This window comes from Cyprinodon tularosa, unplaced genomic scaffold (genome assembly GCF_016077235.1).
Source record: "Cyprinodon tularosa strain WSP-4 unplaced genomic scaffold, ASM1607723v1 ctg370, whole genome shotgun sequence".
NCBI lineage: Eukaryota > Metazoa > Chordata > Actinopteri > Cyprinodontiformes > Cyprinodontidae > Cyprinodon > Cyprinodon tularosa.
The window spans coordinates 585001-601537 of NW_024039086.1; the positions used below are offsets into that span (position 1 = coordinate 585001).

A 16537-nucleotide genomic window follows, 5' to 3' on the forward strand; every position below is an offset into this window, starting at 1 on the left:
AATGCTAGACCTGTTTGAATCCAAAGTCGAACACACCCCTTGTGTGGCTCTGCTGGAGGCTTCTTCCTGTTAAAAGGGAGTTTTTCCTCTCCACTGTCGCTACAAGCATGCTTAGTGTGAGGGATTGCCTCCCAGTTAATGAGGCGATGCAAACAACTGGTTTTCCTTCGATAGAAAACTTTGAATCAATCTGACTGGATGATCTGGTGAACTGTAAAGTGCCTTGACATGACATGTTGTTATTGGAGCTATAGAAATAAACTGACTTGCATAAAATTAAAATATATGTGCTCTCTAGGTGTGTGAGTTGTGTGCTTACAACAGACTCCTCTGGGCAACCGCTGCTAATACCAATGGTTCCAGGCTCCTCCAACAGGTTAAAATCTCTTTTCTGGAACATGAATCCTTTGACGCACCCTTTCAGGCCAACCACAGCAGACAGCTCCACCCTGTGCCGAAACACATCAATGATCTGTGTTCCTTTGCCAGCCTAAAGATGTGTAACTCCCCAATGACTAGTGTTCCGTGGTTTCAGTTATCTTTACCAGCTCACCTGGATTTTAGCAAGCTGGAGGGGGCACCCCCGATGTAGATTTCTGAGAAAGGCAGCGGGGTTCTGGGATTCTCCACAGTTTTAACTAAAGCCTTGTCCACTAGCAGGATAACTTTCTTTAACTGATGGTAAATCACTGACACCTGTTGGAACAATAAAACGGTTAAACTTTGAACCTTAAGTCTGGATCAGGAACAGTTAAAAGAAGCAAAAAGTTGATCTACCTCATGATATTTTGCATCATTTATTTGAAATTTCGGTAAATTGGTGTCCAGAAGTTTTGGTCCATCGCTGAAGCCAAAGTCGTAGGTTAGGCGCGGCAAACCATTCTTTATTTCTAAGAGGAAAAAGTTTTCCTGGAAAGAGAAAGAAACAAATCCGTTAGGGTTTTTCTAGAAAAACACAACCTAACTCCAAATTTGAATATTCTTGTTTGATGAAAATTAATCACTATTTAAATCTTACATCAGATTGCCCTAAAATATTAGAAAAAGGTATTTTCAAACTGAGTTGAAACTCAGCTACATTAGCTGCCATTCAAAATGGCCCTTCCCAGTCAAATGCCAGCCATATGGCAGTCCACTCCTCTGTGACTCCCAGCCAAATCCTCTAAACTTCCAGCCACTGGTCTTCTCCTGGGTGTGCTTTTTTTTTTTACTCTGACTCCACCCTTTCACTGAATTACAGGATCTGACCAGGAGATGATGCTTCAGTTTAGATCCTGATGTCCACAAATCATGACAGAAAGACTATTTTTGTTCAAAGATTAATGTTTAAAAAGGAATTGTTGGGGACCAGCCAGAGACCAGCCAAGGGCCAGTTAAGGACCAGCCAAGGACCAGTCAAGAACCAGTCACGGACCAGCCAAGGGCCATCCGAGGACCAGCCCACGGCCAGCCAAGGGCCAGATGAGGACCAGCCAAGAACCAGCCAAGGGCCAGCCGAGGGCCAGCCAAGGACCAGCCCATGGCCAGCCAAGGGCCATCCGAGGACCAGCCCACGGCCAGCCAAAGTTCAGCCGAGGATCAGCCAAGGGCCAGCCGAGGACCAGCAGAGGACCAGCCAAGGGCCAGCCGAGGGCCAGCCAAGGACCAGCCCATAGCCAGCCAAGGGCCATCCGAGGACCAGCCCACGGCCAGCCAAGGGCCAGCCAAGGGCCATCCGAGGACCAGCCCACGGCCAGCCAAAGTTCAGCCGAGGATCAGCCAAGGGCCAGCCGAGGACCAGCAGAGGACCAGCCAAGGGCCAGCCGAGGGCCAGCCAAGGACCAGCCCATAGCCAGCCAAGGGCCATCCGAGGACCAGCCCACGGCCAGCCAAGGGCCATCCGAGGACCAGCCCATGGCCAGCCAAAGTTCAGCCGAGGATCAGCCAAGGGCCAGCCGAGGACCAGCAGAGGACCAGCCAAGGGCCAGCACAGGACAGCCAAGGACCAGCCAAGAACCAGGCTCATCAAGCAAAAGTGGGGAAATTTTGAATAGGTCCTACTGTAAATGTTTGCCAAGGTTCACCTACCCATGACTGCGTAACTTTTCATCTCTCTGTCACAAACAATCTGCCTGAACGTTCATCCCCCCCTAATAAATCTGCATCAGATTTTAAAGTCTTAATTTGTTCAAAGTTTATTCCTAAAAGCTCCAACAAGGCTTGTTTTTTTTGCCTTCATGCATCTGTAGATAACAGTTCCTCCCTGATACCATCTCTCCATTGAAGAGAGTAACATGAACCACACGACATCCTCCAACCTGAAAGGTAAGGAGCAATAGTCAACATGGTGGCTACAACGGCCTTCTATGTACTACCAGACGTCTTATCTGGAGCTTTTTCATTAAAATTAACAAAACACAAATTATATAATTTCTTTTCTAAGCTGGAAGCAAACAGAACACATTCCACCATCTTGGTTCCAGACCTACCCCGCTGACCATGAGGAAAATGGCACAGTTGTCTGTGACTGTTCGCACAGAAATATCAAAGCGTATGACGGGACCAAACTTCGCTCTTCTCTCGATGTTACTGATGAGTGCATAGCCCGTTCCGTCAAACAGGTAGCTGGCGATGCGACTCTGGGAGAAGGCCAGCTTGTACCTGACAACAGAGGAGAACGTTCAGGTCAGAAGCTGAAAACAGTTTTTGTTTTGTCACCTTTAGGTTGGAACATGAATGAATTCCAGTATCTGCTTCCAGTTCTCTGATGACTGTGTCCCTGCTTCCATTTTAGTCATGCTGCTGGGTTCTGTCTGCTTATCCTGTTTCCTGCAGTTTGCCCAGTGAGTTCACCTAAACTAACATTGAACCCCAGTCGGCCTCAGCAGATGGCCGCTCACACTGAGCCTGGTTCTGCTGGAGGTTTCTTCCTGTTTAAAGGGAGTTCTACACTGTTGCTACAAGCATCTTTAGTGTGAGGGATTGCCTTTGAGAGAATTACTTGATGCAATCAACAGTTTTTTCTTAGATAGAAAACTTTGATCTGACTGGGTGATCTGGTGAACTGTAAAGTGCCTTGAGATGACATGTGTTGTGAATTGGCGCTATAGAAATAAACTGAATCAAATTTAATTAATCATGTGAATCTCTCTCTGCAATTGTCTTCAGATCCTAAAGACTCCAGAGCCAGAATCTACTTTTCATTTATTAAGGAATCTGTGTGGCTCTATCTAAGGGAGCAAACTGCCCCATATATGACCCTGCAAGTAGAAGCAAAGACCCAAAGACCCGCAGATGGATCTATAGAACATGGATCTACAGTATGGAGTGTTGACTGAGCTAAATACAGAGATGCTCATCATATTTCAGATGTCATTCTCTTTTCAACCAATGAAGCAAGACAATGTGTGGTAAAAGGTAAAGAAGTGAGTGTTTAGATAATGCTGATATGTACCTGGGACAAGGAGGTGAGACATTTTTTAGGTGAGTCTCTTTAAAGTTGTACAGGCTGATGACATCGTTGTTGATAGAAGCCAACTCGATGCAGCCCACGAAAGGAGCGAGAGTCAGAGGAGGAGGCAGCTGGTTCAGAAAAGAAATAAAATGAATGAGAACAGCATTTTGCACCATTTTTCGGGTGAATTTTGTTCCATTACTGTCGCAAGCAAAGAATATATTTTGTAAATGGACTTTTGAGAAAGCATGTTTTTTAAACTGAAATTTGAAGACTGCAATCCAGAAATGAAACTTTGAAAACTTACACATTTATTCTCGTAATTAATTTTTAAAATTTTGAAATCCATTTTCTTTCAAGATTTTGGGGAAATTAAGGAACTTTGTCAAAATCGTCACCTTGACGTCTGGGGGGGCACCTCCGATGAAGAACGCCACATTCTTGGGGTCGATGTCGAACAAGGAGTCGGTGATGGGAGCGTTGCCTTTCTGGATGAATTTCTGCTCATCTGTGGAGCCCTGACTGGGAATAGTCAGGTAGATTTTTCCATGTCGTCCCAGCCTTCAGAAACAAGAACATAAATGAGCCTAAATCTAATGAACATTTTTCAGGATCTGCTTTTCTTCTGTTTTACAAGGCGCATGTGGCCTTAAGACCAGCGTTTCTGACACACAGGGAGCCTATGTGAACGTTCTACCTCATAATAATGATGTTTTACTGAATTGAACAGAGACGTAATGAACTGGGTCCCTTAAGCCATACTGTCATTTTAAATAAGCTCTGAAAAATTCAGTAACTTAAAGCTTTCTGCTGTCACAGTGGCTCCTTTTTTCCGTATGCAACAAAGAACCTCTGCAGTAATCTACCAATCAGGCCTTTATGGCAGAGTGGCTAGATGGAGCCCCCTCTGGAACAGAAGGCAGAAGGCAGCCGGTCTGGAGTTCAACAAATGGCTCCTGAAGGACTCTCAGACCATGAGGAAAAACACTATCTGGTCTGATGAGACAGAGACTGAACTAATAAGAGTGAATGCTAAGCAGCCCATTACCGGGCCGATACCATCCCTACACAGAAGCACGGCGGTGGCAGCATAGCGAATTGCTGCTTTTTCAAATTGTGTTTTCCTGATTACATTCTCTTCAAATCTGGGGGCGGGCTTTCCTCTGAAGCGAGCCATAAAGATGCATTTCTATTGGTCTGCAGGACATTGGCAGCAACATTTCTTATTGATCAATAGTGAATCACTTTTTATGGGCTTAAAGTGAAGAGAATGTAATCTGTGAGATTCCACTTCATGTATCCCTTGGGATTACTCCTTCAGGGACAAACTATCAAGTGTTTTGCATGTTTTAAGTGTTTATTATGACATTAAAGGAGCTAAACTTCTTGCTAAATTGATCAGATTATTTTATCAATAATCAACAGACTTTGTTCCAGGTGTTCTGTGTTTGCTCTGGCAGCTGGTTTACCTTTCTATTTTGATATAGTTAAAGACAGCCGGCCACTGACTGACAGGCTTGGAGGACAGCGGGATTTCAACATCGTCACGTCCCAGGTTGTAGACAAACACCAGCTTGTCGTTCTTGATGGCCAGGCCCATGTAGTCCTTCTTGCCCTGAAAGCAGAAACAGACACAAATCCTTCTCCTCCAGTTTCATTTCATCTGATTGGCTGAGGAGCCGTAATGTGAGCGGATGTTCCGCACTTAGACTGATGGGAAAGACGCTGCAGAACTACTTCGTATACATTGGTTAGAGGCATCTAATATTATAATTGTCATGATTATGGTTTTGTTTAAAATATATATGAGTTTTCATTGGTCTTAATTCCATTTTGTGTTCTAGTTATTTTTGATTGTATTTGAGTTCTTAGATATTTCTTGTTTGCCCTCTTGTGTCAGTCTCCTTTCTCCTAGCTCCCTTCTTGTCTCCTCTGTTCACACCTGCTCCCAATCTGCTAATTAGCCTCATCTTTGTTTCTCTCTCCCATATATTCACCTCCTGTTCAGTCACTCTTTGCTGGTTTGTCGTCATTTTTTTTCAGTATTTTGGGATTTTGTGCATTTATGTTTTTGGATTTGTGCTTCTGTTACCCTTTTGGTTAATTAAATATAGTAAGAAACCACTTCAGCTTCAGTGTCTGCATTTGGGTCCTGTCAAACCTCCACCTGTTGGGATCTGGAGATCTGCCACCTTTCTCCAGAGGGTGCCCTGGGTCTCCTGAGCTTAAGCCACCTGCACACCTGAGGCTGATCATCCCATCAGGAGACCAACTATATAAGCAGAGGCTTGACTTCTCTTCAGTGCCAGAGTGTTGAATAAGTCAAGGGTAGCCAACCTGAGCCAACCAGTCTGCCTGACTCTCTGACTCTACTGAAACCTTGAACCTGATCCTGATCAGTTTTGTCCTCTCTGTTCTTCTAGGAAGATCCTGACTGAAACCTGGAGCTCTGGTGGAGCTCATGTTTGGAAACCAGCCTGCCTGCTCTGATAAGCCAAACCTGAAGATCTACCGTCTGCATCTGTCTGTCAGTTCTCTGGAGAGAACTTGGAGATCTACTCAAGGTCTGAACCTCACAAGTCTGAAGCCAGTACGGACGCATAATAAATCTCTGTTTTTGCTAAAACTGCCTCTGCCTCAGCATCTTAACTCCACAGTTACTTGAAAAAACATTATTTTACAGCTTCATACCTATTTCATAACAGGTTGAAGGCTCTCAGGTTGCAAAACTATAAAATTCTAAAACATTTAATTTGCTTTCATTTTACTGTAATTGTGCAGTAACTAAGTAACAGCACTAACTCAAGTAACTAGTACCTATAACTAGTTACTTTTTTCTAAAGTAATGTTAAAAGCACTGAAATTAAACACCTTTAAAAGGGTAATTATTTTATTTAAAGTGTGTAACAGCATATTTCATTGCTATCAATATATAAAAAATCAATATTTTAAATATACCTTTAAAAATGGATCATTTATTCCGTTCATTTCTACGCTGAGCTTTTTAGTTAGACAGAAAAAAGTCTTAAAGTTAAGTTTTAAAACCTGTTTTATATATCAATTTGATTTCATAATTATGTGTTAAAACAAGTTATATTTCATAATAACGAATAATAATATGTTATTATGATTGGAAAAAATTTCAATACATGTTTTCTCAATAATTCTGAGCCCCTGAGAGAGCATTAGAGGATTTCTGGAGAGGAATAGATGAAGTCCGGCTTTGAATGAACACAGCTGAACATCTGTCTGCTGCGTTTCCTGGAAACCAGTAAGAAGGTCCAAACTTTTTCACCCTAACTGCCAAGATTACAACTAAATTTCCACGACTGCTAGCTGCTGCTTTGCTTTTTATTTTTGCCATATCCGCTGGATCTGAATCAAGGTTAACTACTTTTTTCATACTACTGATGACCCTGAGCAACAAAACTGAATCCATTTGTATTTCTTACATTCCTGTCCCCCAGATACAGGATGAAGCGGTCCTCTATGGGGTCTTTGTCTGGGTCCACCCTCATGAACAGGCTGATGGATGTCGACGTCTTCAGCTCCTCCAGGTTGCTGGGTGGCTGAACCTCCACTGAAGACTGTCCATTAAACTTCACAGAAACCTGAACCTGAGGCCACAAGGAATCAAAATGTGTTAGAGGAAAACAAAGATAACAGGAGGATAGGTAAAGGTGGACAGAAGGTGGACCAAGATTTGGATCAAATCGTAGTCAAACGCTTTTATTTGTTGTCCTAACTTACACCCAGAACAACATGGGACAGTCTGCAGGTTATTTAATTCAACAGCGTAAAGTTAGAACAGTGTAATTATCCTGGATCAGAAGGTTAAAAGATGCAATGGTTGGAACAGCCGTTTCCCTACGACTTTAAGTCAAAAATATGTAAATTAACTCAATAATGAATGTATATTGACCTAATACATTTCAATTAAACCTAATTGAATAGAAATTTCACTTCATGCAGCTCTCTTAATATATTTGAATCCCTTGCCGTGTTATTTTATTTCATGCTTTTCTGTGCCCCCATGAAAACTCGTATGCCCCCTCCCAGCCCCCTGCTACATTTGGTCTAGCACCGCCACTGCTGAAACTGGATTCACAAAAGTAATAATGACTTTGGGGGCGGGCAGGTTGGTGTTGTGATTGGTTATTTTTATTGCTGCTAACTCAGACAGGCCTCCTCTTTAAAATAGATGATATCTCAGTGGGACTTCCTGACTAAATAAAAGTCAATGAATAATGAAAAAAAGGTTAGTAAATAGTCTTGTTTTATGCAGTTTATAATGATGTACTCCACTGTTATTGTGAAGCGGCATATAATCAAACACAAAGGCAGTGAACTGACTTTCTTGGCCACGCTCCTGGCTTGTGCAATGAGTTCTCTGATCCTCATGATGTTAGTGGTCACGTTGTTGACAGGCTTCTTCTCTTCAACCACCTTCAGCTTGTCGAGCAACTCAGGGACGAGCACGTTCAGGTTCTCCACTGCAACACACACAGAGGAACCATGTGACGCATGTGCAGCATAAATATTCTCACCACCACAACGACGTTTGTAGGAACTAGTCCTTTATTTGTGAGGATATTACCTAACAATAACGTCTTTCATTACTAATAGGGGAGTGGCGGCCTAGTGGTTAGGGCATAGAGCTTGGAATCCTGAGGTTCTGAGTTTGAACCCCACTCCCACAGACTGCCACTCTGGGTCTCTGAGCAAAGACCTTTAACCCCACACTGCTCCCTGGGCGCTGCACAATGGCAGCCCAGTGCTCCCCAAAGAGATGGGTTGCAGAGTGTGAATTTCTCCAATGCTCCAATAAAGTTCAATTATTATTATTAGAAAATTATTACATTGAAGACTAACAAATTCATTGGTAATCAGAACACAATACAGAAATCTATTTACCCCAGCTCTGGAGCCACAGTCTTAATTCTGGACCCAAAGTTTAGCCCCGAGCAAAAGATTTCCCCCATTTTTATACTCAAGCAACACCCTGTCAGGATGCAAACACACCCCACCCACAAAGTTCCCTAATAAGGTCATATCTGGCAGTGATATGGTCACCCTGCATGTAACATAAAGCAGAGTATACAGTATACAAAAGAGGCCAAAAGGGTTGCTAGTTGTAAACTCTGTGAGCAGGACCCTTACCCCCAGGATGCTCCATGTTTGCTACTCTCTGATGGATCGGTTAGATGCAGAGGTACAAAGTAAAGGGATTTTTATTAATACTATCAGATAACTTTTTACCTGCTTCTCCAGCAGACAAAACGGCCTTTTCATATGCAGCTGTAGAGTACTCGCTGTTTCTCATGTTTTGAGACCACTGCTGCACTCGTTCGCTGATGGGAGTGATGGTCTTCAGGACTTCTGTGGAGCGGATGAGAGTCTCCTCTGCCACCTCCAAGGAGAAGTTCAGGCGCTGGGGGGTTCTGTCTGTAAATGGTTGCAGATTAATGGGAAACAGAACAGAGAACTGCAGGAAAGAGAACTGTACAAGTCCCGGTTAGCGAGGAGGTCGGCTGCGATGACCCCCTCTTATTGTTTGTGGTAGTGTGGACCGCTCTAGTGTGCAGATGAGCGGAACTACAGTCAGGAGGACAGGATAAAGGCAGACTAAGAGGTAACTTGCAGCTGTGACATGTTTTACCTAATAAGCAGTACTCAAGTTGAGGGGGGATGAGGGGGGATGGCTGTCCCTTCTTAAAAAAAAAAATCTTTAAAATCATCCCTTCTTTAATAACAACCCCCATACCATCACCTGTGACATTTTATTACTGAAAGTGTAAAATTTCTACTAGTAATGGCAAAAATATTGACCTTTCAACATTTGGCAGACTGAGGGCTTAAGGCCAATTACTGCTTGTGATGCATAGTGTTAGGTTTATTCAATGATGATTATAAAATTAATGTGTGTGTGTGCTTATGAAACATTTGAGTAGGGAGATGCTTCACTTTGTCTTGTGATTCAGTCGATGGAGCATCCTGTATTATGAACTGATCAATTGTTCTGTCAGAAGAATACTGTTTTGTAACCATGTGTTATTTTCTGTTAATAAAAGACGGACTGCAGGAGGGGGTCGGAGGAAAGCGCTGGAAGTTGGGTTGGTCTTTTTCCACTCCTGCAGGAGGTGTTTGTATCTCTTTCCTGTGTAGACTCAGTTTCTCTTTTACGAACCTACATTATCATTATTATTTGAACCCAACACATAGCCTCTGCAACCGACAAATCTGTCTCTGTGAGCGACCACACGCCCACACGCCCACACACAGGTTCTGCAACCGTCGTCGCGCACATAAAAAAAATCCTGACAAAGCATCGGACAGTTGCAAACCCGCATTGACAAAAAGCAGCTGTGATGGGTCCTTGGTATCCCTTTCCGGCTGTCTGTGTGGTCGTCCTTCTCGATTTGGTGCCGGGGCGCGCCATTTTTAAAAACCGATGAACAACTACAACGGACAAATAAGACGAAAGGTTAATCGGTCTTTTTGCCAACTCCATTAACAGAACCTGTTACTCTTTGATGTCTAGCAACTCTAGATCCATCTCCGTCACCGCAATATCTTCCAGACGCACCATTGTTGTTTTGGAAGATAAACACTCCCGCTGCCGCCGCTAAAGTTCTTGCTAGTTCTCGAATAGGCCCCCCCTTATGCTTTGGAGGGAAACTGCTGTGCGTCCCTAGAAATTCCAGACCGACGGTGCAGAAGCATACCAGCAAAACTGGTTTGTGACCAGAAGCAAGCGACATTTGATGTATAATCCGCCCTTTATGAGTAGCCTGAGCAAAATCAATCAAATCAAAGAAGTGTTCTGCCATGACTAATGAAGCTGATCCCAGTGGGAAATTAGTCCCTAACTATGTATCTGGGTTAATTGTGGCGCAGTGGGTAGCACTGCTGCCTTGCAGCAAGAAGGTTCTGAGCATGGGTGGGTTCTCTCTGGGTACTCTGGCTTCCTCCCACAGTCCAAAAACATGACTTTTAGGTTAATTGGCTTCTCTAAATTGTCCTTAGGTGTGAGTGTGCGTGTGTGAATGGTTGTGTGTCTCTGTGTTGCCCTGTGATGGACTGGCAACCTGTCCAGGGTGTACCCCGCCTCTCGCCTATTGACAGCTGGAGATAGGCACCAGCACCCCTCGCGACCCCAATTGGGACAAGCGTGTCAGATAATGGATGGATGGACGGTTTGTGATTCAGCCCTTCTTACCCTTCTGAATGACCCTGATGTCTTTCGCCACCTCTTCCAGTTTTTCCTGAATGTTCTCATTGGCAAGCCGGGTTTCCTCGATGTATGCCACACCGTCGGCCACTTGAGTCAGCACATCTGTGACAGGGTGACATACTGAGAATCAGCAGCACACTGGACAGCATCACGTAAAGGCGATTGAGGACTTTCCTTACCATGCTGTTCAGATCGTAATGAAACAGATTTCAGGAAGGTATTTTCACTCTGTGTCACCAGATAATCAAGCTGGGTTTTAATCCCACCGATGGCCTTAAACACAAATAACACAAAAGTCACGCTGGTGCCTGGATGTAACATAACCTGGAAGGCGAATGCTGGTTTGTGTCACTCAGTCGTACATCTTCTGCTCTCTGAGATGAGTTGAGCGTAGTGAGTGAAGTGATGTTGGCATCATCGATATATTTCACGATGTTGTTGTAAACATTGGCGGCGCTTATCGCTCTCTGAACAAAGCCATTGGCATCGCTTTCTTTCAGATCCCTGCAGGAGACATGGACGAAATTCAACAATCACATTTTAAGCTAATTAAATGATTTAATAATAAGGGTGGAAAAAAACAACAATCCACCCCCATTGTCTTTATCTGCTCTGTTTAAAATCAAAACCCCAGAAAAAGTCATTTATTTGGACTCGTTGAAGTTTCTCACTCCTCCAGCTCATTGGCTTGTGTTTCCAGCTCAGCAGCATGATCGTCCGCCTTCTGAACCAGATCTCTGTCCGCCAGCGAGAGCCGCTCCATCTTCTCTGTCAGCCTCTGATCGGCGCCGTCTATCTCAGCGTGGTATCCTCTCACACTCTGCACATGGACCATGCAAATATACAGTAAACACAAACATGCAGCAGAAACCAGAAACTTCCATAGAAAAAACGGTTTCTAAGATGAACAATATTACTAAGGGGCGTCATTTCTAAACTTAAGTAGTCAAAAATTAGAAGCAATAATTATGACTTTTTGGCGTGCTTTAAGAAAAACATAAGGGTTTTTTTTTTTCCTATTCATTTTTTCACTCTCATTAATTAATTTATAAATACCTTACTTTGTCAAATAAATATTTAGCTTGGAGCTAAATATTTAGTTTGCAAATTAAACATTACGTTTGTTAAATAAATATTGAGCTTCAAACTAAGTATTTTGTTTGCAAATTAAATACTTAGCTCCAAAATAAATATTTTGTTTGTTAAATAAATACTGAGCTTCAGAGTAAATATTTAGTTTGTTAAATAAATATTTAGATTCAAACTAAATATTTATATTGCAAATTAAATGTTAAATTTGTTAACTAAATATTTAGCTCCAAATTAAATATTAAGTTGGTTGAAGAAATATTTAGCTCCAAAACTAAGTATTTAGCTTTTTAAAATAAATATTTAGCTTCAAACTAAATATTTAGTTTGCAAATTAAATATTTAGCTCCAAACTAAATATTTAGTTTGTTAAATAAATATTTAGCTTCAAACTAAATATTTAGTTTTTTTTAAATAAATATTTAGCTTCAAACTAAATATTAAGTTTTTTAAATAAATATTTAGCTTCAAACTAAACATTTAGTTTGCAAATTAAATGTTAAATTTGTTAACTAAATATTTTGATCCAAATTAAATATTTATTGAACAAACTGAATATTTTGCTAGCTTGATGCTAGCGAAATATTTAGTTTGTCAAATAAATATTTAATTTGGAGCAAAATATTTATTGAACAAACTAAATATTAATTTGGAGCAAAATATTTACTGAAAAAACTAAATATTTAATTTGCAAACTAAATATGTAGCTCCAAACTAAATATTTATTTAACAAAGTAAGATTTTTTATAAATGAATGAATGACATAGTGAAAAAATTACTTGGAATAAAATAAACCCCATTCATGCACACACTCATGGTGGTGAGCTATATCAAATCCACCGCTGCCCTGGGGCTCACTGACAGAAGCCAGGCTGCCGTACACTGGCGCCACCATCTGACCACCATCAGAAGGCAATGCAGGTGATGTGTCTTGCCCAAGGACACAGAGACACTGAAAGCCAGAGCCAGGGCTCAAACTGACAACCCTTCGACTGCAGCGCAAACTACTGCACCCGACACCACTGCCACCATAAAACATTAGATTTGTTAGAAGTGTCTGTCAGACTTTATGGCTTGGGTCTAATTCTCTTCCAGTCTGATGACATTTTGGCCCATTCCTCCAGAATATATAGATCTAACGGTTCCCACTCACCTGTGTCAAAGCGTCCACCTCAGCCATGGTCCTCTCAGCTTCAGAGATGAAAACTCTGCTTGTCTCCAGGGTGTCGTTTACAGGCAGCTGGTCCTCCGTCAGCCTCTGCTGTTTTTCCTGGAGACAGAGAATAACATTGCTGCACATTTTGATTCTGTTGCTCTAAGAAAATCCTTAGAATCACAGGTTGATGCTTCAGCATCATGAGTATGGAGGGAATTTAGTTCCATTATTCCTGCAAGCAAAGAACATGTTTTGTAATCCGGAAAAGATTCAACCCAAAAATTAAACCTTGAAAGATATTTTATTAAAAGAAAGTTTTGAGAGTAACTTTGCAGTTTTCTCTGATTTTGTCCTGATTTTTTTTCATTTTTTTCCCCAACGGATTTTCTGTTTTCAATTATTTCTCATTTTCAGAATGAATTTCTTTAAGATTTTCTTTACTATGGGGTGGGGGGATAGGAGGAATGAAGACATTTCTATTGGTCTGTGTGGGTGTTAGGAACAACATTTGCGATTGGTCATTGATGATCATTTCTATGGGGCTTGGAGTTGAGGGAATGTGATCTTGAAAACCCAAAAATATAAAATATTTTAAAGAAATAGATACAGAAATGAAAATTTGAAAAAACAAAATATGAAAAATTTATAAAAAACAAAAACAAAAAAGAAATTACAGAAAATACAAAGTTACTTTCGACAATTAAAATGTGTTTCAAAGTTTTGTGTCTGGATTGGATGTTTTTTCAAATTTCAATTATTATGGACACACTGGATAACATAAAATTCACTCCATGCATGATCTGAGTCCAGCTCAGAAGTTTAGACCCTAAACCATAGAGAAAAAATGCAGAATGTTTTTGCATGACCATGATGATAAAAAAAACTGAAACGTCTCACATCTGGATCCCTTTAGAAAGACCCAGACAGAAAATCTCAAATTTAGACCATTCTTTGCATTTACGGTAGAAAACATTTCTGTCCACTACGTTTTCCCTTCAGAATCTGTTAATGTGGAGCAATCCTCCCATGAAGCAGAAGGGAATGTGTAATGTGGGCTCTGGGATGAACTCGTGCAAACTCTAAACTGTGTTTCACTGCAACATTTGAAACCCTGCTTAGCAGAAACAACAGCTAGGTGTGGCTGTTGGAAACGTTTTTACCCTCCTGATGTGGAGAGGCTGCAGTAGTCCTAATTACCTCCTACAAATAGGTTATGTTTTTAGGAGAGATTTTGTGTCTGTCTGAGTACAGGAGAACTTGAAAAGTAATGGACAGATTTTAATGAAAGTTTTATCAGTTAAAGGAACCTGCCAAGGAACAATCCCTTACATTTTTGTGATGACCAGATCATAATCTGAATACAGGACATTTTTTTTAAAGGATTCTTTAACCTTAGTCCTCAACGCAGCTGACCCAGGTTCGAATCCGACCTTTGGTCTTCAGTACTCGAGTTGAGGGGGGCTAAGGGGGGATGGCATTCTCCTTCTTGAAAAAATCTTAAAACTCCTCCCATACTGTCCCCTGTGACATTTTATTACTGAATGTGTAAAATTACTACTACATATTAACAGTAATTTCAACATTTAGCGGGCTGTAGGTGACGAGTAGCCTGAGCAAAATAAATCAAATCAAAGAGGTGTCCTACCAGGACTATGAAGCTGATCCCAGTGGGAAATTAGTCCCTAACTGTGTAGGAGCAGTAATAGCCATGCTAATTATGTAGGGGCAATGATAGACATGCTAACTATGTAGGGGCAGTGATAGCCATGCTAACTATGTAGGGGCAGTGATAGCCATGCTAACTATGTAGGTGCAGTGATAGGCATGCTAACTGTGTAGGAGCAGTGATAGCCATGCTAACTGTGTAGGTGCAGTGATAGGCATGCTAACTGTGTAGGAGCAGTGATAGCCATGCTAACTGTGTAGGTGCAGTGATAGGCATGCTAACTGTGTAGGGGCAGCGATAGCCATGCTAACTATGTAGGGGCAGTGATAGCCATGCTAACTGTGTAGGTGCAGTGATAGGCATGCTAACTGTGTAGGGGCAGCGATAGCCATGCTAACTATGTAGGGGCAGTGATAGCCATGCTAACTGTGTAGGTGCAGTGATAGGCATGCTAACTATGTAGGAGCAGTGATAGCCATGCTAACTGTGTAGGTGCAGTGATAGGCATGCTAACTGTGTAGGGGCAGCGATAGCCATGCTAACTATGTAGGGGCAGTGATAGCCATGCTAACTATGTAGAGGCAGTGATAGCCATGCTAACTATGTAGGGGCAATGATAGACATGTTAACTATGTAGGGGCAGTGATAGCCATGCTAACTATGTAGGGGCAGTGATAGCCATGCTAACTATGTAGGTGCAGTGATAGGCATGCTAACTGTGTAGGAGCAGTGATAGCCATGCTAACTGTGTAGGTGCAGTGATAGGCATGCTAACTGTGTAGGGGGCAGTGATAGCCAAGCTAACTATTTAGGGACAGCAATAGCCATGCTAACTATGTAGGGACAGTGATAGCCATGCTAACTACGTAGGTGCAGTGATAGCCATGCTAACTATGTAGGGGCAGTGATAGCCAAGCTAACTATGTAGGGACAGCAATAGCCATGCTAACTATGTAGGGGCAGTGATAGCCATGCTAACTGTGTAGGGGCAGTGATAGCCATGCTAACTGTGTAGGGGCAATGATAGACATGCTAACTATGTAGGGACAGCAATAGCCATGCTAACTGTGTAGGGGCAGTGATAGCCATGCTAACTATATAGGGGCAGTGATAGCCATGCTAACTATGTAGGGGCAGTGATAGCCATGCTAACTATGTAGGGACAGCAATAGCCATGCTAACTGTGTAGGGGCAGTGATAGCCATGCTAACTATGTAGGGGCAGCGATAGCTATGCTAACTATGTAGGGACAGCGATAGCCATGCTAACTATGAAGGGGCAGTGATAGCCATGCTAACTATATAGGGGCAGTGATAGCCATGCTAACTGTGTAGGGGCAGTGATAGCCATGCTAACTATGTAGGGGCAGTGATAGCCATGCTAACTATGTAGGGACAGCAATAGCCATGCTAACTATGTAGGTGCAGTGATAGCCAAACTAACTATGTAGGGACAGCAATAGCCATGCTATCTATGTAGGGGCAATGATAGGCATGCTAACTATGTAGGAGCAGTGATAGCCATGCTAACTGTGTAGGAGCAATGATAGACATGCTAACTATGTAGGGACAGCTATAGCCATGCTAACTGTGTAGGGGCAGTGATAGCCATGCTAACTATATAGGAGCAGTGATAGCCATGCTAACTATGTAGGGGCAGTGATAGCCATGCTAACTATGTAGGGGCAGTGATAGCCAAGCTAACTATGTAGGGACAGCAATAGCCATGCTAACTATGTAGGGGCAGTGATATCCATGCTAACTGTGTAGGGGCAGTGATAGCCATGCTAACTGTGTAGGGTCAGTGATAGCCATGCTAACTGTGTAGGGGCAGCGATAGCCATGCTAACTATGTAGGGACAGCAATAGCCATGCTAACTGTGTAGGGGCAGCGATAGCCATGCTAACTATGTAGGGGCAGTGATAGCCATGCTAACTGTGTAGGTGCAGTGATAGGCAT

At 42.3% G+C, this 16537-nt stretch overlaps 1 protein-coding gene across 1 annotated transcript in view; it reads right to left on the minus strand.

Annotated features, from left to right (window-relative positions):
• The window catches only part of lama4 (laminin, alpha 4), a 60627-nt gene that overhangs the window by 10976 nt on the left and 33114 nt on the right, over nucleotides 1–16537 (minus strand). Inside the window, exons 14-28 of the mRNA XM_038296503.1 lie at nucleotides 12910–13026; nucleotides 11339–11487; nucleotides 11030–11171; nucleotides 10847–10940; nucleotides 10653–10769; nucleotides 8693–8878; nucleotides 7787–7926; nucleotides 6886–7050; nucleotides 4903–5048; nucleotides 3832–3994; nucleotides 3434–3561; nucleotides 2469–2640; nucleotides 778–909; nucleotides 554–696; nucleotides 320–449 (exon numbers count right to left, since the gene is read on the minus strand). Of these exons, the coding sequence (XP_038152431.1) occupies nucleotides 320–449; nucleotides 554–696; nucleotides 778–909; nucleotides 2469–2640; nucleotides 3434–3561; nucleotides 3832–3994; nucleotides 4903–5048; nucleotides 6886–7050; nucleotides 7787–7926; nucleotides 8693–8878; nucleotides 10653–10769; nucleotides 10847–10940; nucleotides 11030–11171; nucleotides 11339–11487; nucleotides 12910–13026 (2124 nt within the window). The remainder of the gene's footprint in view (nucleotides 1–319; nucleotides 450–553; nucleotides 697–777; nucleotides 910–2468; nucleotides 2641–3433; nucleotides 3562–3831; nucleotides 3995–4902; nucleotides 5049–6885; nucleotides 7051–7786; nucleotides 7927–8692; nucleotides 8879–10652; nucleotides 10770–10846; nucleotides 10941–11029; nucleotides 11172–11338; nucleotides 11488–12909; nucleotides 13027–16537) is intronic.